The 25,622-nt window shown below is 44.4% G+C and overlaps 2 protein-coding genes and 1 long non-coding RNA gene across 4 annotated transcripts in view; 2 read left to right on the forward strand and 1 right to left on the reverse strand.

Moving 5' to 3' along the window:
• Positions 1-25,622, reverse strand: part of LOC122219487 — a 76,796-nt gene that overhangs the window by 15,745 nt on the left and 35,429 nt on the right. The window contains exons 3-4 of one of the 2 annotated variants that reach the window (XR_006202401.1): positions 12,755-12,829; positions 11,234-12,009 (exon numbers count right to left, since the gene is read on the reverse strand). This is a non-coding gene — a long non-coding RNA (uncharacterized LOC122219487). Of the gene's footprint in view, positions 1-11,233; positions 12,010-12,754; positions 12,830-25,622 lie in introns of those variants that run through there. The other variant, XR_006202400.1, reaches the window with a different exon arrangement.
• On the forward strand, positions 1,194-18,431 carry SLC17A3 (solute carrier family 17 member 3). Its single transcript, XM_042937718.1, has 12 exons — positions 1,194-1,284; positions 6,200-6,411; positions 6,825-7,058; positions 7,144-7,231; positions 11,847-11,933; positions 15,180-15,298; positions 15,425-15,586; positions 16,323-16,452; positions 16,552-16,699; positions 16,990-17,080; positions 18,000-18,136; positions 18,220-18,431. The coding sequence occupies exons 1-11, from the start codon at positions 1,194-1,196 to the stop codon at positions 18,132-18,134; spliced, it is 1,497 nt and encodes a 498-aa protein (XP_042793652.1). The 3' UTR covers positions 18,135-18,136; positions 18,220-18,431.
• SLC17A1 (solute carrier family 17 member 1) overlaps positions 25,179-25,622 on the forward strand; it is a 33,106-nt gene continuing 32,662 nt past the window's right edge. Inside the window, exon 1 of the mRNA XM_042937719.1 lies at positions 25,179-25,221. Within this exon, the coding sequence (XP_042793653.1) occupies positions 25,194-25,221 (28 nt within the window). The 5' untranslated portion in view covers positions 25,179-25,193. The remainder of the gene's footprint in view (positions 25,222-25,622) is intronic.

The following is a 25,622-nucleotide window of genomic DNA, read 5'->3' on the forward strand; positions in this document are numbered from 1 at the left end:
ACCCTCCCATCCAGAAATTATTGTATTTCTTGGTGAGACAACTGTCAGATGTCGCATGGCCCTCATCAAAGAGTCTAAGGAAGGGGAAACTAAGAACATGATCCAACATCAAAAGTTGAGAGGGCTCAGAGTCTTAAGCTTTCATCTGTGGCTGCTAAAATGAGTATATTCAAACATGTGGGCATTGTTTCTGATCTCAGACCCAACTGCTAAGGAATCACATTTTGATCATCCAATTTTACCTCCATTTTCCCTGCCAGATTATAGACATGGTTTTAGTTTTTCATGCTATGGGTCAGTTAAAACCAACCTCACAATCCCAACTACCTGTTAATTAAACAACAGGATATATAACTTGAAGCCAAGCAGATCCTGCTTATAATAGAAACATGGTGCATCTGAGGCGGTCGTGGGTCCAAATTGTAGGGACCCCAAACAACTATTAGTGCCTAGATCCCCATGTTAGTTATTTCCAGAACTTCGCAGATACATTATCATCTGTGGCCATAAATAATACGGGATTAAAATTGTATCATCACATGCAAATATGGTCCCCAAGTATTAGTGACATACATACAGGAACCCTCACGGGGGGTCAAATGGGGAAGCAGTTTGGGAATCATGGGGGCACTAGAAAGCAGGTTTTCGGGTGCAGTAGAAGATTCTAGAGGAGCACAGTTCTGAAGTGACCCACATCTGTGGTGGCTCCGACAACGATGACAGTAGACTATGTGACAACCACTCGTTGAGTGCCAGACCTGGGCAGTCTATTGAACTCTTGTGATCCTTGATGAAGGTGCTGCCGCTGTGGTGGTGGTGGGTATTCTTACTAACAACAGATAAGAAACGGAAACACACAAATCTGCCCCTGGTGACATTTGGCACGTTAGGTAAATCATGAGCCTGGATTTGAACTTGGAAATGCCCAGATCCAAAGCCAGCACTCTTACCCTGGCACACAGGGACCACTCTAGATCCTAATAATAAACAGTTCCTCCCGTTAGGCATGGTGCACCGGTGGTAGGAGGCCTGGAGGGAATAATGATCCTCCCAGGACCCCACCCACATGAAATGGCCTAGCTTTAAATTGTTTGGTGACCACTGTTTATGCGTATCAGAGGAGTCTCTCTTGGCTGACACCTGTGGATTGCATATTGCCCCGATAGGTGAAAAACATCTGGGGAAAGAACACGATGGCCACCATGACGGAATTGAGTCCCACAGCAAGGAAGACTAAATACTCCCAAGATACACGAGTGGATGAGAGTCTCGTTCCCAAGAAAGGTAAACTCAACCTTGACTCCTTGGGTTTAGGATTTGGTAGTGGATTCTTTACGTGCACTGTCATAAGACAAACAAATGAATTCATATAAGTTGTTGAATTCTTTTTAAAAATCAGGTAATATTAATGTGTGCTTTTCAAATATATGAAGGAAATAAATACCACTGTTCGAAAAAAATCTTGCATTTCTGATGATTACTTTTTAATCTTTGTCCGTGTGCATTTACAGTTTTTGATAGTTGCTGCCAAATTTGTATACACCCACTATTGTGCATTCTTCTTGTCGCTGCATAGAATATTGTAAACATAATTGTATTGCTTAATTAGGTATAGTAAGAAAACTTTTAATTTGACCACACACACTTTTCCATATTGCTTTATAATACTCACAACTATTCTTAAGGATGCATATTAGTGTTTCAGGATGTCCAATAGATGGAGCATTATTTACCTGAAACATCCTCTTGCGGTTGGAAATTTAAGTCAGAGTTTTGTTTTGCTACTAAGCTGTCTTTACATATATTATGCCTATGCAAACATTCTTTAACATAGCACTTGTCCGAAGCTGGAATTACTATTTCTTCAGCGTGTATTCCTCAGAAATGAAAATTTTGATGCAAAGGCCGTAAATATTTCCTTTCCACTGGCCACCATAGAGACCTTAGTACTCAATCTGAACTAAAGTGAAGCCACATGGAGGATTTTGAGTGGAAGAGGGGGTGATCTAATTTGTGGCATGACTACAACAGTTCATTTGCTATATTTAAAATAGATTGGAGGGGTGCCTGGGTGGCTCAGTCGGTTGAGCGTCCAACTTCGGCTCAGGTCATGATCTCGTGGTTCATGAGTTCAAGCCCCGTGTCGGGCTCTGTGCCGACAGCTCGGAGCCTGGAGCCTGCTTCGGATTCGGTGTCTCCCTCTCTCTCTGCCCCTCCCCCAGTTGCTCTCTCTCTCTCTCAACTAAATTAACATTTAAAAAAACCATAAAATAGATTGGAAGCAGGAAGTCAAGTTAAAGGCTATTGCAAATATCCAAGCAAGAGGTGTTGGTAGCCAGAATCCTCTGGAAACAGCTCTAAACCAAGAGACAACAATGGCTCTGGTGAGAAGTGGTTGGATTCTGTACACATTTTCAATGTAAAGACAATAGTATGTTCTAGACAGCCTGGATCTAAGGTGCAAAAGAAAGAAATCAAGTGTCTGGAAGGATAGAATTTCCATCATCTGAGTTGGGAAAGAATGTGGGTGGACCAAGCTTGGGAGGGAGAGCTCAGGCATTCAGTTTGATAGATTCAGAATCTATTAAGTTTGATTTTTTGATTAGCTTATCAATTGATTTTTAGTGGAACAAAAAATGACACATCTTAAAATCAATGGCAGCTTTAATTTGACAAAACGCACTGCTACAGTATTATACCTTGACTTTATTTTGATTTAAAATATGAGATATTGTTCCAACTTTATTTTTCCATATATTTAACCAGCTAGCTCAGAATCACCTGTATAATTTAGCTTTCCTCCATGAATTGCCGTAATGTCCTTTACTCACTGTATGATTTTTTTGGATGTTTTTCTATTGTTCCTTAGATTTTCTCTTCTTATTGGTGTCTTATTTTAGCCTTGTAACAAATTTCAATGCTGTGCAATGCAAACATCTTTCAATGTGTGCCCTCTCCTCCAAAAAAACCTTTCATGTAGTCTGTTAATATATATAACGCATCTTTATTATTTGATGCCAACCGTATTTATTTTCTATCCCTGCAAACATATTACCACAAACTTAATGGCCTAAAATGACACATATTTACGATGTCACAACTTCTGTGGGTCAGGGGTAAGACATGCCTTGGTTTAGTTGGTTCTTCTCTACATCTCACAAGGCTGCAATTGAGCAGCTGTCCAGGTTGTGTTCTCATCTGGAGGCTAGACTGGGGAAGATCCCACTTCCAAGATCATTCAGGTTGTTGGGAGAATTCATCCCCTTACAACCGTACAGCTGAAGGTCCTGGTTTGGGCAGGATTTTGGCTAGAGGCCACTCTCTTGTCCTAGAGGCAGCCCATAGTTCCTTACCGTGTGGGCTTCTCCAACTCTCGGCATCCTTTATCAAGCCCATGAGTAAAGTATCCAGCTTCAGTTTGGAGTCTTATAATGAAAATCATGAGAGGGCATCCCTTCACTTGCTGGCTAGAAGCAGCTCATAAGTCTTGCCCCCATTCAAGTGGAGGGGATTAGACACATTTGTGAACTCATGAGGTGGGAATCATTGGAGTCACCCTAGGCTCTGTTTGTCACATCATGTTAAAAAACAAGTCTCCTGGACTCTGATTAGAGTAGTATCGAATTCTTCCATATAGAACCTTCAAGTTTCAAAAGTCGATGATTTCATAGTGTCAGTGCTCTCTTCCAGCGGTTAAATACTATGCCTATAAGATATTTATTAATTTGCACACACTCACACATACATACAAACTCACACACTCTCATGTAGCTAAGGGTAATCCTTGAAAATATTTCACAGCCAGCATGACGCTGGCACCAATCTATTAGAGTGGATATGGCTGGAATGATTCATCCATTATGGACATAGGACAGAAACAATCTTTAAGGACACATGTAGTAGATTGTAGGAAATACTTATTAGCAAGCAAGCATCAGGCTTAGCCTTTTAAACACATCCTCTACTTAATCTTTCAGCAACCTAACGAGACCGATGTTCAACCCACTCATTTGTGAGCCATTAGTCTCTTGGTTTGCTGATACTGTTTTTCAGTAGCCTTTGGTCTCTAAGATCCCAGGCCATGTGGAGAAATCAGAGAACACAACAACTCACAAATTATTAGTTGACTTGATTGACATAAGAAGTCACCACCCAGCCTTGAATCAGGAAGGAAAACTTTCACAAAAATATTGTATTTGAGCTTCTCACTCTAATTTGGGTATGTTTTACAGTTTTTTTCCCAAATTCTGCCTCCCCCACCCCATTCACTAAATGAGAAAACAGTATGTCCTTGTGGGGGAAGACTCTTTTGTTATCTCAAGGTACCTCCTTCCTTGAAGTTTTGAGGACTTCTTGAAGACACACAGGGACCTCTTATCCCACACCATGTAAACCCCACAGATGAGTGCACTTGACTTACAGCAAAGGTATTCTCATGGGGTCATCTAGGACAAAATAAAAGCCATCATATACTTGCCCAACAACGGTTAACAGCATAGACACCTGACACATAGCGGGTCTCTCTGTATCTATGTCCTTCTCATCCATAAAATGAGGATAGCCGTGGTAGCGGCTTCAGAGGATTTAGTGAATTAATTCTCAGTCATTATGTTCCATGACCTATCGGAGCCATCTGACGCACCTGCTGACTCCCTCCTCCCTGAAGCCCTTTTCCCCTGGGCTTTCTGGACACCACACTCTCCTAGTTTTCTTCCAAAACCTACTGATCATCCCTTTTCAGTTTCCTTTGTTGGTCTCTCCCCATTCATTTGGCCTTTCTAAACATTGGAACCCCCAGGGTCAGTCCTTGGTTCTCTTCTCTCTGTGTTCTCACTTCCCAAATATCATGGCTTCAGGTATCATGTGTAGATTATTAACTCCCAGTATTATACCTCAACTCCTACCTCTCTTCTAAACTCTAGAGTTGTGTATCCAACAACATTCTCAACACTCAGAGTGCCTAAAAGGGAGCTCTGTTGGTCCAACAATAAGTTGTTGATCCCCACACTCCCCAAACCCCTGCTCTGGCCACACAACTCCCTTCCTCAGTGAACCTCAACTCTACTCTTCTAGTTCCTAGACAAGAACCTCTCTGGTGCCCCTCCCCCACTGGTCTGTAAAACCTAAAGCTTGATTTAGTGTGCCTTTCCCCCACCCCGCGGGTCCATTTGGGATCCGATTACATTTTCCTGCTTCTGCTGCTCCCACCACAATCCAATGTTCCTCACTTCTCTTCTGCATTATTGCAATAGCCTCTTCCCGGCAACAGCCATCTTCCCCAGAAATACAAAAACAGCCTTGAATGCTGTGCTCATTTCTCTTTCTGCTATTTTTTTCGCTATATTTTTTCATAGTTTGTAGTTGTCAATTTCTCTAATGAGAAAATCTTTCTAGGGGCTTGATTTTATTTTATTTTTTTATTATTAAAAAAAAATTTTTTTTTAACGTTTATTTATTTTTCAGACAGAGAGAGACACAGCATGAACAGGGGAGGGGCAGAGAGAGAGGGAAACACAGAATTGGAAGCAGGCTCCAGGCTCCGAGCCATCAGCCCAGAGCCCGACGCGGGGCTCGAACCCGCGGACCGTGAGATCGTGACCTGAGCCGAAGTCGGACGCTTAACCGACTGAGCCACCCAGGCACCCCTAGGGGCTTGATTTTAAACTTTAAATGAAAGCTTGTCCTCAATGACTGGACACATGTGGAGAACAATCATCTACCCCAACGAACAATTCCCTCAGAGTTTAAAAAATTACATTTTCTATATATAACGTGTAATATAGGACATACAATATAAATTATGTAATTTAATTAAATTTAGTTGATTAAATTATGTGACTTAAATAGGTATATATACATATACTTCCTTATATGTATATAAAATGTATATTTTGCCACCCAGGTATTTACTTCCGAGTAATTTCATCAACTATAGAATACAATAACCCAAGAACGGGAGAGACGAAACCATAGGAAGGATAGATGCCTCAGAGCAAGTCAGTCTCTATACAGTCATGGTATGAAAACAACCTTCAGTTCAACTCAGTGATTGCCTCCTTTTGTATCTTTCCTAAAGCCAATAGCAAAGCCATTTAACTCATTAGGTGATGGTCTGTGGTACCTTCCCGTGGTATAACTTGTGAGAAGCAAATGATGGCTTAATAAGGAAAGCACTAATGTCGTGTTATGATATTTCCAGTTCTAAGCTTACGCTCCACTCGCTATGGAATAGCCTTTATGGCACATTTCTGCAATTTTATACTGATGGCACAGTATGCTGCCATCAACATCAGCATGGTGGCCATGGTCAACGGCACAAACCATCAGTCCCAGTTTAATGGCTCCACCGAGAGTCTGCCTCTTGACGCACTTGGTGGCTCAAATGATGCGCCAAACAGTCTTCCAGCAGAGGTAAGCAATACGAGATTTAAGCTGTGTTCTTGTTGGTGCTGTTTGTTTAGAGCTTGTATGTTAAAAAGTTTTATTTGGGGGGGACACCCGGGTGGCTCAGTCAGTTAAGCGTCCGATTCCTGAGATTTTGGCTCAGGTCATGATCTCACGGTTCGTGAGTTCGAGCTCTGCATTGGGCCCCACCTTGACAACACAGAGGCTGTTTGGGATTCCCTCTCTCTCTCTCTCTCCCTCTCTCTCTGCCCCACCCCTGCTCGTGCTCTCTCTCTCTCTCAAAATAAATTAACACTTAAGAGAAGTTTTACTTGGCAAAATAGTGATTTGAAAGCAAGTGAGAGATATAAAGAGGTGTCTTCAGTTATGTAAGAACCTTCCTGTAAACGGCTTACTACAGCATCCTCTGTTTCTTCAAGGCCCCTGTGTATGACTGGAGCCCTCAAATCCAAGGCATCATTTTTGGTTCTGTCAACTACGGCATGATGCTGACAATGGCTCCCAGCGGGTACCTGGCTGGAAGAATAGGAACAAAGCGTGTGGTTGGCGTTTCTTTGGTTGTATCCTCCCTTCTCATTATCTTCACCCCGCTGGCGGCTGACCTGGGGCTCGCCTTCCTCATTGCAACTCGAATAGTCCAGGGCCTAGCCCAGGTATCCAGACAGTTTGCGAATATGAAATGGATATGAATTTCTACATGGCACCACATACCAACAGCTCTAACTGTTTTGACTTCAGGGCTCGATACTTGGGGGCCAGCACGCGCTTTGGGAGAGATGGGGTCCTCCATGTGAACGAAGCCGCCTCTGCACCCTCGCTCTATCAGGTAGAAACACATAACCGAAAAGAGTCCACTCGATCCAACATTCTAACTCTGGGGTACGTGAGAATTTCTCTGTTGAATGTGTTTTTCTTTTTTCCTCAGCGGTGACCAAATATTTATAAATTAAGGAGATGGATCCTTTGTGCCATGACTTTTAGTTTTGTTTTTTTTTTTAATTTTTTAAATGTTTATTTTTCGGAGAGAGAGAGAGAGAGAGAGAGAGAGAGACAAAGTGCGAGTGGGGGAGGGGCAGAGAGGGAGGGAGACACAGAATCCGAAGCAGGCTCCAGGCTCCAAGCTGTCGACACAGAGCCCGACGCGAGGCTCGAGCTCATGAACCCTGAGATCGTGACCTGAGCCCAAGTCGGACGCTCAATCGACTGAACCACCCAGGTGCCCCGCTTTCTGTTATTTTTCCCCAAGTTGTCATTTATAACACGGCTTTGCTTATAATGACTTTTCCTATGTGTAAAAAATATATTCTTGCATATTTAAATTGATCATCCTTTTCTTTTATGGCTTCTGGATTTTGAGTCATAGATGGACAAGTTACAAAAGCATCCACCCACGTTTTTCCTTGAACTTGCCTGATTTCGTTTTCATACCTAAATTTCTAATACACTGGGAGTCTATATTGGTATTCTATGTATGAGGCACAGATCTAACTTAATCTTCTTTGGCAGAGTTCTCAGTTGTTCTGATCATGATTTGCCTGGACAGTGTATCTGGAATGAATATTCTAAAAATATTGGGGAAGAATGAAAAACAGAAAGAATAAGGCTAACAACCAGGAGATTGATGAAGTAGTTTCTGGATAAGAAAACTGGGGTAACTCCCCAGCTAACTTACGGATCACGAGGGAGTCAGGGACTCTTCAAGCCCAGAAAACAAGACACACATACACACACACACGCTGACTGATCTCACCCCCCTCTGGACCCTCTAGAGCCCTTTACAACCCTGGAGAAGTATTTTCTGTCACCAGAGCTCATATCCACTGATAGGGGAATAGTCCACTAATTTGGTCTATGAGGAAACTCACATCCGTCATCGCAGCTGACTAATGGGGCTTCTCAAGGATTGCGATTGACCCCCTCCCCCCACAAAACCTCAAACATTTTAAAGAAAACAAGAGCACAAAAGAGAGAGACCAAACTCAAAAACCGTGAGAACAAATCCAAATGAAGAAGAAATTAAAAGAAACTTTTACATGATTAACCAATACCACGGGAGAGATCTAAGGGACCATGTATCATAACGTTTATTTAAAAAGAAAAAACCGTCAGAACGGCGAGCATCCAAAAGACAAGAAATAATAAGGGTTGGTGAGGATGTGGAGAAAAGAGAATCTCTGTGTCCTATTTGTAGGAATGGAAATTGGTGCAGCGACCGTGGAAAACAGGAGAGAGCTTCCTCAAAAAGCTAAAAATAAAAGTACCATACCACCCAATAACTGCACATCTGAGTATTTACCCGAGGGAAATGAAAACACCAGTGCAAAAGACATATGCACTCCTGGGTTTACTGCAGCATCGTTTACAATAGCCAAGATAGGAAAGCAGCCCAGATGTCCACCAATAGATGGATGGATGAAGAAGATATGGTGTGTTTACATAATGGAATATTATTTGGTCACCAAAAAGAACGAAACCTTGCCATTTGCAACAACATGAATGAACCCCAAAAGGCTGTTTCTCTAAGTCACGTAAGTCAGACAGAGAAAGACAGTATCGTGCAGTCTCACTTGTACGTGGCATCTAAAAGCGCCACCAAATAACAATAACAACAGGAAAGAGACACAGACTCATAAATATAGAGAACCAACCAGTGGTTTCCAGAGGTTGGGTGGGGGTGGGAGATAGGCCAAATAGGGGAGGGAGATTAAGAGATACAAACTTCCAGGTATAAAATAAATAAGTCAAGGGAATGAAAAGTACGGCCTAGGGAACATACTCGATAATGTTGTACTAATTTAGTATGGGGATAGACGGTAACTATGCTTACTGTGGCATTTTGTAATGTGTGTAATTTTCAAATCACTATGTGGTACACCTGAAACTAATATCAACCATGCTTCAATTAAAAATTTAAAAAAAGTAATTAAAAAAAACCAGACTGCTATAAGAATAGTCGTTGGTAACGAAGAGTATAATCGCTAATATTTTTAACTGCAGTGAGTGGTCTGGATACCTAAATGAAGGGAGACGGCCTTCCATGGAAAGCATGGAAGAAAAGTTTAAAATCTGGGAAGGAAGACGGTGACCTTGTAGAAGTAGCTGCTCCCTCCCTCTCGTTTCCTGCTCTATAGGCATAGTGCCCCTGGAACAGGTCAACTGACTAGGAGAATCTTGGGAATCTAGAAGACTGCAAGTTCCAGAGGCTTCCTTGTTTTGGGTGTTAGGGACCATCTTAGTGGCCCCAAGAAGGTGGTCTCTACTGGCCTCTAGAAACCTTTTCTGCTTCAGAAGAGCACAAATCCAATGGCTGTCTAAGGGGCCAACAGGAAGCCATTGGAGGAACCCATCAGTAGGTGGGATGGGCTAAGCCTACCCACCTGCCTCCGTAGTTCTTACAGAAATGGCCATTTCTGGTGATTCTAGGACTTCTCAACAGGCTGCACTGGTAAGCAGTAGGACTCATCCCGTGAGGTTGAAGGAAGACTTCCCACAAAGACACCTCACGGTGGAAGGGCCCAGTACTGCCAGCCTCTGGGGCAAAACGTACTAGGTCTTTCTCTCCAAGGAACCACAAAGGCACATCTAGAGGCAGGAAACTTTGTAGCCACTTAAGGGAGGAAGGCTAAGCAGACAAAACAGAACTGGTATCTCATATTTGAGGCAGGCCTCATAGGTAATAGAAACACACACACACACACACACACACACACACACACACAATCTGAAGATGATGGTTTATCATACGGCAGTGAAAATAGAAAAAAAACCAAAACCCTGCGATTTTCAGACAGCCACACGGGTAGTGTTAGAAACACAAATGCAGAACGAATAAAGCGTGTCTGTTAGGGAGGAAATCGCCTTGATGCAATGTCAGCCCCAAGTACACCCCCTGGCAAGCTGTCCCAGAGGTCATGGGGCAGACAGGCTCACAGGCCAAATCAGGCACCGTAATTGTACAGTTAAACTACTTCGAAGCACAGAGTGAGATGTAAGGTGGGAAATCGGGTAACCGAACACGTTTAAGGTAAAGCGGGTGGAAGGATCACCCTACCTGGGTCACGCGTGCTGAATGTTCGAACACCCTGTCTCCGTCTGTCTGCTGCATTATCCTGCCCGCTGATGGTGTGGATTGGGGAACCAGAGCTGGGCTTCAGGCGAGCGAGCCCACGGAGGGGCGGCATCCTGGGCCAGTGACACACGCTTGCTCTAAGCGAGAGACACAGGGCCGGGGGGGCCTCCACTTAGTCGCTAAAGAACCTGTTACTGCCAGGGGTGTTACTTCCGTCTACAGGCAGAGTGGTCTGGGGGCCAGAATGGGAATTCCCAGCGGATGGCTGAATGAGGCCCCCACTGTCACAAGTCACCACCACTGGGCTGGTAAACAGGCTTTTTCTAGGAAGAAAAAAAAAAGCTGATTCAAAATATTTCTCAATTTCTGTGCTCTAAATACTACCATCACGGCTGATTTAAAGACAGCAACTTCAAGTCACTGAACGCCGAGTTGGGAAGAGATGTGCACACTTTTCTCTGGTTCCCGCACATCTCCGATTGAATATGCCCGTGAACAGCTAGAGTCTTGTGTTTATAATTATTGCCTACTTAGTATTATGTGTCTGCTGCTCCTTCCACCTTTTTCTATCTACATTCCAAGACAAACGTGTCATTCTTAGTGAATTACTTATCGTTAATGACCACGGCTTATGAATCCTCTCTCTCTCTCGAAAATAAATAAACCTTAAAAAATAAGAAAAATTAAATTAAAAACTAAATAAATAGATAATAAATAAAAGGAACAAACAACTAAATAAAAACTCACGCATCTATAATTTGACAAGTTGATGTTAATCTGGAAAATAAAAACACATAATAGCCTAGTTTTGGAAAAGTTGTTGGAAGGAAGGGTGCCCTACTATGTATGAGAATGCTCTGTGAAGCCAGGGAAATCAAAAGTGTTATTAGCACCGTAACAGACAAATCTAGCTTTCTGCCTGCATGTCGCTTAAATGCCTTTACAAAGAGGTAAGTGTGTGTGTAGATACATATTATATATGTTTGCAGGGAGGAAAGCTATGCAACGATATATCACATAACAGGTAATGGTTAACATTAGAGACAAGAGTGGGAACGGACGGGGGTGGCACGTCGCGGGACTCTGCTTCGTGATAATTTACTTTCTCAATAAGCATATGTCACATGACTTGTGTAATTAAAAATTAAAATAACACGGGAGGAAGAAGCATGGCTGTTGTCTGCAATGCTATTAGGGAACTGCCAGAAAAATGGGCCCTCAGGAGAACTAAGTGATAAATCTGAAGTTCACGTATTCTGATATGCTAGTCTGGTTATGGTTGGTGACACCACGTTAACATATCATCCGTCATTCTGTCGGTGTCTATCCAGTGGCGGTCCACAGCCCCACAGGTTACTCTGTCTCTTTGCAGGAATGATGCTGGGAACCTTCACCATCATCCTCCTGGGTGGCATCATCAGCCAAACCCTCGGGTGGCCTTTTGTCTTCTATATCTTTGGTAAGCAGCTCTCTCCCCATTCCAGGGTTTCATATTCAGGGCGAGTGTCCAAGGATCAGTCTGCGATGCTATCGATCTGCCATAAAGCATCATTAGCACGCAGTGGTTGGGCATGCGCAACGCCCCCCCCCCCCACCCCCGCCTCCCCCTGTCCCCGGTTCCGGCTGCAGGTGACAGGCTTGCAGAGCAGTGGTTTGGGACAGATGAAAGAAAGACGCGCAGAGAGCAAGCCACCGCTGTGGGTTTTCTCTCCCATCAAGTGCATCAGGACAGGGGCCTGGGTTGGGTGCAAGTTTCCAAAAGGAGAGAAAACACTAAACACCAACAAGGCGAAGGCGAGGAGGGACCACAACCTGGAGGTCTAGGGCAGGGCGCAAGAAGAGGGAACCCAGCAGAAACAGAACTGAGGAGACAAATCTAAAAGCCAGGAGAGTGTGAGGCAGGAAAGAGCACCCAATAAAGGCAACGACATACAGAGGAAACCCGGTTATTTGCGGGGCACGTGCGTGAAGACATCATCTGAGCCCGTGGTGGGGAAAATCCCTGGAAAAGATTAAAGAACAGAATCGAGGACTTGCAAAGAATCGGAGACAGAGTCTGTTTCCACAAGACAGACTGAAAACACTGACAATTCAGAGGCAGTTGGGCAGAATGGCCACTGCCTTCTTTCTCCAGCGGCTCCAGAGGAAGCCCTGGGGGGCCCTTTGACAAATGACGACACAAGACCTAAAAGGATCGAACTATTTCTCTGCAAGCTAACTGTAGCGCAGACAAAAAGCTCAAAAATCTGGTAGAGGAAGACAAAGACACTCAGCACCCACCTCGGTGCCATCCACGATGTCTGGTTCCCATCGCAGATTACCAGGCGTGGCAATATAAAAGCAGGAAAACACAACCTGTAAGAAGAAGAGTAAAAAGATCAATCAAAACGGACGCAGAACTGGCACCGAGGTTAGAATAATGGGTGAAGGGTGGCCAAAGTCAATGAAAACTACACACTCACAGACCCAAGAACAATGGGTCTCAAGCACAGGCAACATGAAGAAAACGACACCAAGTTATAGGTAACCGGATGGCTGAAAGCCAGTGATAAAGATGAAAATTTTAAAAGCAGTGAAAGCTAAATACATATCACACACAGAACAACAGAGACAGTGAAGAGGGTAGCCTTCCTGTCGGAAGCAACGCAAGGAGGAAGGCAGTGAAATAAAAGTTTTCACGTCCCGCAAGGAAAACAAACAAAGAAACAAACCGTCAACATAGAATTCTGGGGGGGAAAATGTCAAAAACGGACAAAATAAGGACATTTTTAGCCACACCAAAGTTGAGAGACTAAGAAATTTAAATTAAAAATAGCAGTACCGTTTTCAATAGCTTGGGCAAGTACGTAACATAGGAATAAATCCGACAAAAGGTGGGAAAGACCGATGCCCTGAAAACTGTGCTCATGAAAATAACAGGATTCTAGAAGAGCCAAATAATTTTGCAAATGAGTTACAAAGTTGGAGGACTCACACTGCCCGATGTTAAGACACAGAAGATTACGCCATCGGGACACGGCAGTGTTGGCATATTGGCAGAAAATAAATCAGCGGAGCACAGTCCCAAACAGACTCACACATAAAAGGTAAGTTGATTTTTGGCAAAGATGCAAAGGGAATCCAATGGAGAAAGGAATAGGCTTTTCAACAAGATGTCGCTCAAAAACTGGATACTTTGGTCCAGTCTTATACCCTACACAAAAACAAACTCAAAATAAATCCTGGACCTAATTTTAAAATCTGAAGTTATTATCCTTCCAGAAGAAAGCCTATGAGAAAACCCTTGCTCTCTAGTTAGGCAAAGATTTCTTAGACGTGACACCAAAGGCTTGATCCGTAAAATTACAAACTGATAGGCTGGATTTCATCAGAGTAAAAACTTGTCTTTACGAGCCGTTATTAGGATAATAAAGACAGGGAAAAAATACTTGCAAAACACGTATGTAATGAAGACTTTTATCCAGAATGTGTAAATAATTCTCAACATTCAATTATAAGAAAACAGAACAAAAAATGGTTTAGCAGTGGCAAAGACGCTTCAGAGAGGGAAAGTAAACACATGGAAAGGTGTTCAACATCTTTCGTCATGAGGGGAATGCAATTAAGAATGAGAGAACCTCTGAACACCTGTTACAATGGCTCACTGTGACACAGTTAAGAAATGTGGATGTGGTCTCTGTCCCCAGGTTCCGACCCAGAGCTCCTAAAACCCCTGTAATTGCCTGAGTGTTATGAACATCTTTTGTCCTAATGAGACAGCTCTTGGTGGACCCGAGACAGCTTCACGATGAGGGCTGGGCACCAGAAAGAACAAACCCCGATTAGAAGCTTGGAAGTTTCAGCCTCCATCCTCCAGGAGGGAAGGAGGCTGCAGGATGAGTTAATAATCTATTATGCCTACGTGATGTCACCTCCCTAAAGATCCCTGAACCGTGGGATCTTCCAGATCGGTGAACACCTCCATGTGCTGGGAGGGTGGCGTATCCCAGCTCCACAGGGGCTCCTGTGCTCAGAACCCCTTCCAGACCTTGCCCTGTGTACCTGTTTGTCTGGCTGTTCATCTGCAGCCTGTACAATATCCTTTGTAACAAACTGGCAGACTTAAGTAAATGTAAGTAAATGTAAATGCTTCCTTGACTTTGGTGAGATGTTCCAGCAAATTATCAAAACTGAGAGGGGGTTGTAGGAACCCCCACTTTGCAGTCAAGTCAGAAGCGTGCGTAACCCGGGGACCCACTGCTTGTGACTGGCATCTGAAGTGGGGGGCAGCCTTGTGGGACTGAACCCTCCCCCTGCAGTGTCTGTGCCAACTACCAGTAGTTAGCGTCAAAGGTGAGCCAAGCTGGTGTCCGTGGAGAACTTGGAGGGTTGCTTAATGCGAAAACCTACACGTTTACCGTCGAAAGCGCTGAAAGGGACAGCTTTCCTTTGATAATATTAAAAAGGTTGAGAAAACCAAGTCCTAGGGTCTGTGATTTCCATACATATGAATAATCAAGAGATGTAAAAAAAAAAAAAAAAAGAGGGTTCTAGAAAGTTGTGATATTCGTGCGCTTTTTTTTTTTTTTTTTTTTGAGACTTGCAAAGGGGATATTATGAGCAAGGGCTTGTCCCAGGACTTGCGCTCGAAAATGTGCCAACATAAAAGAAATTTCCACAGAAAGCAGAAACCGGCATGGTAACCAATTTTATCCTCTGCTTACAGGAGGCATTGGCTTCGTCTACTGCCTTCTCTGGTTTGTTCTGGTGTATGATGACCCCGTCTCTCACCCATGGATAAGCGTCACAGAAAGGGAGTATATCGTATCTTCCTTGGCCCAACAGGTACACGTAAGGGCTGCGACCATCTGCAGAGAGCTCGCGTCGGCCTCTGCATTTCGAGGGGGTGACGAAGCTCACGCGTGGGCCCGGCCCAGATCTTACCGTCCTAACCAGTACGCTTGTTTCCAGGTCAGCCCTCATAAGCAGCCTCTTCCGTTCAAGGCCATGCTCAGGTCTCTACCCCTGTATGCCATTTGTCTGTGCAGTTTCAGCCATCAGTGGATGATCACCATACTGACTGTATACATGCCAACTTACATCAGCTCGGTGTTCAACATTAATATCAGAGACGTGAGTGCCTTTCCCTCTGGGCCTTTCTCCAGCGCGCATGACTCACCAATCACTTCGTCTTCACAAATGGTTCCATCCAGGAAAGTGTATCCTCTACTACCTACCACGAAATGATCTAATATTTAACACTCACGCTGGTAGCTTCTCTAAGGACATGACTGAAAAGGCTCCTGATGTTGTTAAGAAAGTAGGATTTCAGGGGCGCCTGAGTGGCTTCGTCGGTTGAGCATCTGACTTCAGCTCAGGTCATGATCTTGCCGTTGGTGGGTTCAAGTCCCCCCTCGGGCTCTGTGCTGATGGCTCGGAGCCTGGAGCCTGCTTCGGATTCTGTGTCTCCCTCTCTCTCTGCCCCCCGCCCTGGCCATGCTATGCTCTCTCTCTCTCTCTCTTAAAAATAAAGTAAGCATTAAAAAAAAAAAAAAAAAGAAATGAGAAAGAAAGAATGGCCTTAGGGGCGCCTGGGTGTCTTAGTCGGTTGAGCATCTGACTTCAGCTCAGGTCATGATCTCACAGTTGAGTGAGTTCGAGCCCCGCATCTGGCTGTCTGCTGTCAGCCTGTCAGCACGGAGCCCAGAACCTGCTTTGGATCCTCTGTCTCTCTCTCTCTCTCTCTGCTCCTCCCCCGCTCTCAGGGTTGTCTTCGGGGTTGTCAGTATGATTATCAGTGGTTTCTCAAAAAAAGGTGTGGGCTCACCACCCCTATTATGATGATTTACTCACGTCTTTTCCCCCTCAGAATGGGTTCCTGTCTGCCTTTCCTTTTATCATTTCCTGGGTCACTGGTATCCTGGGAGGCCAACTGGCAGATTTCCTCCTGACCAAGAATTTTAGGCTCGTTACCGTGAGGAAAATTGCCACATTTCTTGGTAAGAACAGGGCTTGAGGGTCAGATGATTCACAAAACATACAAATACAACAGCCAAAGGTGTATCTCATTGTTTAATTTGTCTGTTCCTCATTCCTAGGAAATTTCCCCTCTTCAGTGCTCCTCGTGGCTCTGTCCTACCTCACCCCTGACTACGTCACCACAATGACCCTCCTTGTAGTCTCATGTGGGTTAACCCCCTTCTGTCAGTCAGGGATCTATATCAACGCCTTAGACATTGCTCCGAGGTAGGATGGTCATCTCCACTCTTATATTTCACCTATTCTGAAAAAGACTTAGCCCGAAGCTTTCTGGGAGCCCCAAACTTTGGGACAGAATAAATCACAGGCAAGGACCACAGATGGACCTGTGGCCATTTTTTTCAGGGATGTGGGGAGAGGGGGGTTATTGATTCGTCTCAGTGCCTCTCACTGAACGTACACAGTGCAAGTCCTTTCTGATGTAATTACATGAGCGAGGCTGAAGGATACCATGAAGCATCTCTGGATCTAGCCTGGAACATTCCTGTCACCCACAGGCATTCCAGTTTTCTCATGGGAGCCTCAAGGGAATTCGGATACACAGCAGCTATCCTGGCATCCACCATCAGCGGGTTTCTCCTCAGTCAGGTAGGGTGTTCGGGTCAAGGACTCTGAAGATGCTCTGCCAAATCCATTAGTAAAGTTAGTAGCGTCCCTAAAGCATGTGCTCGCGTCGTAGAAAATAAAAGCAAACTGTGGGTAACTTTGTCATGAGGTCAACCTGGCAGAGAAAAATGTAGAACGATTCCTTTCGTGACCTCAGTCTTTCCTTGTTCTGAAGCCAAAGAAGTGATGATCCCCTGGCAACATTCAGTCTTTGAAACTGAAATCACACAGCCGTACCGATGTTGTGAGATGGTAAATTCCATGCCCCGATGCAACTTGCCACGTCTTTGGCAACGCGGTGAAATTTTCATTTGCATAACCATCCCAAAGCAGACAGATAGTAAAAGCAGATGTGCTGACGTGTCTCGTACACGCAGGCATGATTGTAGGTATTTCATACGCAGTAATCGCATTTAATTATTGATGCCCATGCCCATTATGAGAATGGTATACTGTGATCCTCACTTCCTGATGATAAAGCTGAAAATCTGATAGAACAAGTCTTTCCGCTGAGAGGATGCAGAGTCAGAATTCTTCCTTCTTAGACCCGTCTAGCTCCAGAGCCTGCAGTGTTTCCCCCACGCCACAGCAACGCAAGAAGAAAACACTCTTAGCGTACTTGGCGTGTCATGATTTGCACACAAGAGAAAACGCATGGCACTTCGATAAATAGTGACAAGCGCAGTTCTGTAGGTTAATTGTAAAGGTCCCCAAATCCCATTTATTAGGAATATTCTAAATGCGCTCTGAAATTCTTTCTTTCCAACCATCAAGCCTCTTGCAGGAAATGAACGTCTACGTGGAGAGCCATTAGCAAATATGGTCTTCTAAACTATAAATATGGGCTCGTAGCAAAAAAAGGATGGAGGAGGAAACTTTACTGGAGGTTTTGTGTCCTCAGGATCCCGAATTCGGATGGAGAAATGTCTTTCTGTTGTTGTTTGCCATTAACCTATCAGGATTGATCTTCTACCTTATATTTGGAGATGCAGTTGTCCAAGACTGGGCTAAGGACAGGAAACTCACTCGTTTATGAAGGTAAAGGACAGTGGTTTCATCTATGCATTTAACTAGAGGAACACTATTGAAATTTTTAATTCGACATCCTTTTTCTTCCTTAGTTATCTCACCTAGGTAGGATGGAAAGTCACTGGGCACCTCTCTTCACAAAGGAGAAGCCTTCGGTGATGCGAAGACCAGGGGAGAGAACCTTGTTTGCTGCCATTCTTTTCACATCTGAGATCGGTTCTTTATGTCGCTAAGATTTCCTCCGGGGGAAAATATCCAATGAGTGAAAATTCAAATAAAGTGATAGCCACGAACAAAGTTGTCATCTTCATGGAATTCCCGGTGGATTTAGAAGAACTGTTGTATCAGAGCTAACTGGCCAGACTCACAGTTTCTGGATCTCAAAACAGGAATCGGTGTTTTGAGGCTCTGAATCTGAGGACGTAACCTCACGAGGACAATAGTTTTTCCTATTTGTAAAAGGGAGTATTAATTTGTATTTGTTAGATCGGATACGGTCCACACGCCCCTGCCTTTGTGTGTTCCACTCTTCGCCCGGCTTAGGCCCCGGCAAGCTGACCTGTTTTGTATCCACACTCCCGAGTCCACTGGCCTCTGCTGGATTTTCAATGCAAGCTGAAGAGTGAGGACAGGGAGTATCTCTGTCTCTACGGTCCCTCCTGTGGGGTCTGCCGGTGGCTGACGCTTCCTCTACTGTTCAGAGCACCTGACTGGCAGGACTTCCACACATTCTGGTTGCTTCTCTCTTCTCCTGTGCCTTCAGGCTTTTTTTTTTTTTTTTTTTTTTTTTTTTGCCTTCACTCCATTCTCAATCCTGTGTAAACTGTCTCTTTTAACACCGTCTTCGAATTACCTACCTGGTGTGAGTCTGCATGTTTTCCTTCCGGGAACCAGCCAAGTCAGTGGTTCCATCATATATAAAGTTCACAGCATGAAATGGACCAACATGTTTGTAAAATGGTAATTTATAGGTATCAGTGGGTTAGAGCACGTGCAGAGGGGCCAGGGCCATTTTCTCAGTTGCTCCCCGTGGTGATCTTCACTGTGTAGACAGGACGGCCAGCAAGTCATTTCATACAGAGGTGACGTGATGGTCACAGTTCTGAATGAAAAGCCACGGCAAGAGGATAGAGGTCAAATCTGAATAAATCCAAAAACAATTACTGAGATCTTGCTCCAGTGTCGAATCTAGGCCCTTGAGGTCAGAGAGTCACGATTCTCCAGTCCAGTGTGGAGGACAGACATAATGGGTGCCAGGGCATGGTCTTAGGCACATGGCAGAGGAACGTACCGTCCGTTAGGGGAGACTACGTGAATGGTTACGATCCCATGTGGAAAAGCATGGTGGGGGAGGAGGGAATTCCTTCTGCAAGGAATTCCTGAGCTAAATAGGGAGTTTTATGGTAAGATTCCCCACATTGGAGCCCCACTTGTACAAAAGCATGGGAACAAGAAACAGGATGGATTCTGGGGTACCTGGGTGACCCAGTCAGTGGAGGGCCCGACGACTGATTTTGGCTCAGGTCACGAGCTCACGGTTCGTCAGATCGAGCCCCCGTCGGGCTTTGTGCTGACAGCATGGAGCCTGCTTGGGATTCTCTGACTCCCTCTCTCTCTGCCCCTGCCCCACCCATGTTCTTGTGTGCTTGCTTTCTCTCCCTCAAAGTAAATAAACCTAAAAAAACCACAAAAAACAACAGGATGGATTCTGAAAGGAATCATGCATGATCAGTTGGGAAAGAACAGAAGAGGAGCTTAGGGAGGGGGGTATGACCAGTGCATAAAGGTCATGTTTGCCACGTTAGGGAGCTTGAGGGGTATCCCACAAAGCAAGAGTGACAGGCACAGATTTTCTCTCTGGATAGAACACTCTGGCCCAATTCCAGAACCGGGAAGTCTATTAAATGACTGTCTGCGGTGTGGTCCGCATAGCAGTGATGAGGACTGAACCAGGGTGGGAAGAGCTGGGGTGGAGAAGAGAGACACTAAGGAGTCGGGGTGTCTAACCTGAGAGACTGCACAGACAGGGTCCGAACACCTGGCCGGAGACTGCAAGAAGAGGAATCCTTTTGAGAGGGAAGATAACGAATTGACTTTGGGACACGTTAGTGGTGATAACGAGATAATCAAGCGGGCATGTGGATTCGTTTCCTGGGGCCGCCATTATGAAGTGCCACCAACCGGGTGGCTGAAAAGCCATAATTTCTTGTCTCACAGATAGAGAAGTCTGAATATGTCGGCGAAGTCCATTCTGTCCGTGCGTTGAGGGAGAATCGGTCCCGTGACTCTCTCTCCTGGTAGCCTCCGGAATTCCTCAGCTTGAAGATGGCCTTCTCCCTACATCTTCGTATCTTCTTCCTCTGCACATGTCTGTCTCTGTCAAAATATGTCCTTCTAATAAGGATGTCCCGTGCTAATGACAAGCTCTTCGTGTTGTCACCATGAGTACTAAAGGGACAGGACGATTGTACTGAAGCCCCAGAGGTTCTGAGGCTTGTGCCATGCCTTTGTTGAGCCTTCAGGGTAGGCACTGAACAAGTATACAGGTACATTACAATAAAACAAAAAAGTAATTATATTTATTAGGAATCAAGATGTTCAATGTAAGAGAAAAAGTCAAGAGCGTCAAATCAGAGGTTCTAAAAAATCCCTCAAACATTTCATTTGAATTGGAAATAACACACAGAGTTTGTAACTGAAAAAAAAACAACAACTTTTGAAGTTCTTCCACTGAAAAGACCTAAAAGCCATGGGACCTAGGAGCAATGAATACTCAATGCTTAGAGTGTGGTCTCTGGATGCTTTTTCCTACTGAAAGGAACCCGCATTCCATGAGAAAGCCCAGGTCTGAGAACAGGAAATACGCTAGAGGAGCTTGGAATGTGCGTGTGCGTGTGTGTGTGTGTGTGTGTGTGTGTGTGTGTGTGTTAGAAAACAAGGACACTATCCCAGACAACGAGGTCAGGTCTTAAGGACAATAGAGATCGGCCTGAATAGCTTCCTACTGGCCAAAGAAGAGACCATTTAAGCATCAAAAAATAGGGACTCAGCAGATTGAAACACATCCAAGAAAACCCAGAGGTCATAATTTTCCTTGGTTAGCTTTGCTAAGGCACTAAAGTATTACTCTACAACTTTATAAAGTATCTTGGCTTTCCTATGAAATCTGTACTTCAGGGTAGCCAAATATTAGACTAGGCAAATTTCTTATTTTGTAGAAAATTCCAGCTCCTACCTAAAGAAGGCATGATAGAATTCGAAAGATCGCCATTTTGCAACTTGTAATAAAATAACAGATCTTTTACTGATTCAGCATTTACCAACAACGGGCAAAGGCCATAGGCTGAGAACTTCCAATCAAGCTGAGAATATCTGAACCCACTGAGCAATCTTATGTCACTCAAAGTGAGACAGGCCGCCACCGTGGAAGTCTCCGGCACCCCATGAGTTCTTCTTGTCCTGGATCTAAGCAAGCCTCTCCATATGCGAGCAGTTTTCGGGCTCTAAGGGATAAAGAAATTTATCAAACGACACTAAACGGAAGGAATTCGCCAAATCAGTTATGAAAGTCACTCTGCAAATGGCCTTGTTTTGTTACGACTGTTGTTGTTGGTTTTAAGTAACAGCAAATATAAAGTGAAGGAAGGAACGGTCACAAAATTAAGGAGAGGTGAGAGTCATAACACTTAAGTGCCACAGGCAGATCTTGTTTGGAGCCTCATTTAAATAAATTGAGTGGAAAAGGACAACTCTGAAGCAACTGGGAACATTTTCATAATGACTAGCTCTCGGATGGTATTAAGGGATTACTGTTTTTTAGAAGCGCTTATCAGCATGCTAGTTATGTTTTTTTTTTTTTTTAAAAGCACTAATGAGTTATATATCCATGCTGTACTTTTTATGGGAGAAATAACATAATATCTGAGGTTTACTTTAAAATACTCCAGAAAACAGGGGCGCCTGCGTGGCTCAGTCGGTTGAGCGTCCGACTTCGGCTCAGGTCATGATCTCGCGGTCCGTGGGTTCGAGCCCCGCGTCGGGCTCTGTGCCGACGGCTCAGAGCCTGGAGCCCGCTTCAGATTCTGTGTCTCCCTCTTTCTCTGACCCTCCCCTTTCATGCTCTGTCTGTCTCTGTCTCAAAAACAAATAAATATTAAAATACTACAGAAAACAAACATTGGAGATATGTCTATATGTATCTCCAGTGGCCAAACGTTGATAATTACTGATTAATGGGCACGTGGTTATATTAGACTGTTCTACTTTTCTTGCACGTTTGAAAATTCCAATATAATGTTACATCTAAAAACTTAATAAGAAAAGCACAGAATCCAAATGTAGAACGCAGCAGTGATTTGAAAGCATATCACAGAGCAACAGAAAGCTTTGGAGCCAACACACAGAAGGATAGTTCCCTCCGGGTAATCAGTAACTGGAAGCAGAGACGTTGATACTAAGTGGGAACGTTGTTTACTTAAAACATGGACATTGAACAACTGGTGATCTGGGGCTTTTAACCACTAAATGGTCAGAAAATGCCAGAAACCACCAGCCTTGCCCTCAAACCGTACAAACCAGAATCTGGAATTCTCACAAGGAAAAAAATCCAGCTGAATGTATACGACATCAAAGTCTCCTGGGCAAGCAAGTTAAAGTTTTTGTCACTTCCCGGGGCGCCGGGGTGGCTCAGTTGGTCAAGCGTCCAACTTCGGCTCAGGTCGTGATCCCACGGTTCATGGTTTAAGCCCTGTGTCAAATTCGGTGCTGACAGCTCAGAGCCTGAAGTCTGCTTCGGATTTTGTGTCTCCCTCTCTCTGCCCCTTCCCGGCTCAAGCTCTGTCTCTCTCTCTCAAAGATAAATCATCATAAAAAAAAGTCTTCAGCATTTCTTTAGAGAGAAAATAACTGATTCAATCTGTAGTGTCTGCTAAGTGCCAAACATGTATTAGGCACTTTATAAGCATTCTCACACATCTTTAAAAAAAAAATAATCTTATGTATGTAAGAAACTATCGTCCAAAATCCCCGATTTAAGAGCTCAGATGTTCCTATCTGATCAGTAGGTTGCCTTCACAGAACTCCAAGGTAAAAGCACTCTCGGGTATACCTACGGAGAGGTGGCGGAACCAGGAGAATTTGCTCATTGCAGAAGCCATGGGGAAATCACTCCCTTTGCAGGATATACTTTAATAAAATGCATCTCTCTCTGAGTAGCTTGAATGTCAGACAGATGTGGCCTTTGCAAAAGAGAAGGAAGGGGAGGGGAGGGGAAGAGCGGGGAGGGGAAGGGAGGGGAGGGAAGGGAAGCAAGACAGAGAGAAGGGAAAAAAAGGGAAAAAGGAAGGCAGGCTGGCAAAAAGCTAACGGGGCATTTATGGGGCATAAAAAGCCACAGCATTCCTGTAGGAGTGGTACTGTGAATCCAGATCCATCCTCAATAGAAAACATCTGTCCTACGAGCACTGACTACCAGGCTGGTTCTCTCCCTCCTGGCAGGAGACTAGCGATGCTCTCTACTACGGTTATGAATTTGATGGCGGATTTCCAGGACGTTTCTAGTCCACTGGAAGACTCTAACAGTCATACTCCTCCCCTGAAGACTCAAGGAAAGGTGAAAGTTAAAGATTAAGCTTTTAACTTTGACATAACGAGGTCGTCATGAGGATTTGGTGAAGGATTAGTGGGGCTAAAATCGGTAAATCCAGAAATTCAGTACTTTTGAAAAGTTCAAAGTCATCCAAGGGAAGAAGGAATTGCTTTTCTGTCCTGAATCAGGTCAGTCTCACTCTTATATTGCTACTCACTAAATGCAATTAACAGTTCCCCAGAGTGATGGTTGAGGGGGTGGGGGGGGGGTGGGCTTCTCCGTTAAAGATCCTGTCAGTTTAGCAAGCTGGGGAAATTTGGGGGCAAGATCTATTTCCACAGATTTTTCCCAAGGGAAAGTAAAAAGAACCTATTTCTAGGGATTAAGGGGAGGAGAGCAGTTGTGTGGACAGACAAGGAAAGAGAAGCCACGTGTTGTGCACTGCGTGGCGTTGTGTGAGTGGTGTGGGGGTGTCTGTGGTGCGTACGGTGGAAACTATGCAGAAGTATGTTTGCGATGTCTGTGCTGGAGTTTGTATGTGTGGGCTGAGATGCGTTCGTAAGTGGGCGCGGAGCACGTGTGTGCTTGTACAGGATGCGTGTGGCACGTGGGTGTGTCTGTGCGTGTGTGTATTTTGAAATAAACAGCAGCCACGCAGACAGTTCGGCAAATGATAATGCTGGTGGACCAGCTGTTTACTCACAAATACTTTGCAAATCCAACCTCAGGAATTTGTCTTTCAAGCATCCGGTCATCTAAGGGGATGGGGCCGAACGTCAAAGTTGTAGACGAGCCCAGGACCAGCGTCTGCGGACGGTTAAGGGCAGACAGAGCAGCAGCGGCCGGTCTGTCCAAGGGGAAAGTCCTGTGCGGAATGATCCGCCTGCCTGTGAGAAGGAGAAATTAACCCACAGAGAGTTCTCTTCCAGCTCTATTAAGCAAGAAGAAAAAATAATTTATTTTACCTTTACTTACTCCTTTTCGGACGTTCTTTTTTGGTACATTCGAGTTTCTGCCCTTTACCAATCTCTCCCTGCCTGAAAACCATCTTTAATTTTTTGTTCTACAAATGCAATCATAAAACGTCTTTTAACATTCCTTGCAGGGTAGGTCTACCATCAGCGAATTCCCTCAGTTTTTGCTCGGTTGGTTCACTTTTGAGGGATATTTTCACGGGACATAGAATCATGGGTTAGCAGGGTTTTTATTCTTTTTAAAAATAGTTTCCAGGGGGGGTTATATATTTTTAATCAACCCACGAAGCGTCCAAGTGCAGCGTCAGAGGAAACACGTGATTGAGGTGAGTGGCTGCGGGTGTATGCAACGTTTCCCTGTGATGCGTGTTTTAAATCAGAAGGCAGTACTGGGTGGTGTTTAGTCAGTTCTTCCCTGTTACGCTGGCACCAAAGTGTTTTGCTCTTGCAGTGGAGACCAAACCCGGCAGCAAGAAAAGAAGAAACCGGAATCCCATTCGTGCAGATGGATAACCAGTTCTCTCCTAGGAAAGGTAGAAATTATTGTCTCACTGGTTACGCTTTCTCCTTCTTACATGACATCACAGATTCTGGGTGAGCACGTTTTTCCATGAAAACACATAAAGGGCCTTAGGAATGTCCGGGAAAAGAGGTGAAAACCTTCGTCCTGCTATAAGTTTTCCATTAGGAAGACCCTAGGGCCACCTGGGTGGCTCAGTCGATTAAGCATCTGACTCTTCATTTCGGCTTGGGTCATGATCTCACGGGTTCGTGAGTTTGAGCCCCGTGTCAGGCTCTGAGCACTCACAGGGCGGGGCCTGCTTGGGATTCTCTCTCCCTCTCTCTCTGCCTCTCTCTCTCTTTCAAAATAAATGAAAAACTTAAAAAAAAAAAAAGAAAAACCCTAAATAAAAACAATTCGTATTATTTCAAT

Source organism: Panthera leo, chromosome B2 (genome assembly GCF_018350215.1).
Source record: "Panthera leo isolate Ple1 chromosome B2, P.leo_Ple1_pat1.1, whole genome shotgun sequence".
In the NCBI taxonomy this organism is placed as follows: domain Eukaryota; kingdom Metazoa; phylum Chordata; class Mammalia; order Carnivora; family Felidae; genus Panthera; species Panthera leo.

Coding starts and splice junctions, on each gene's coding strand:
- SLC17A3 (XM_042937718.1), top strand. CDS start 1,194: ATGGCCACCATGACGGAATTGAGTCCCACAGCAAGGAAGACTAAATAC. Junction 7,059..7,143: donor TAGTCCAGGGCCTAGCCCAG/GTATCCAGACAG, acceptor TTTTGACTTCAG/GGCTCGATACTTGGGGGCCA. Junction 7,232..11,846: donor CTGCACCCTCGCTCTATCAG/GTAGAAACACAT, acceptor GTCTCTTTGCAG/GAATGATGCTGGGAACCTTC.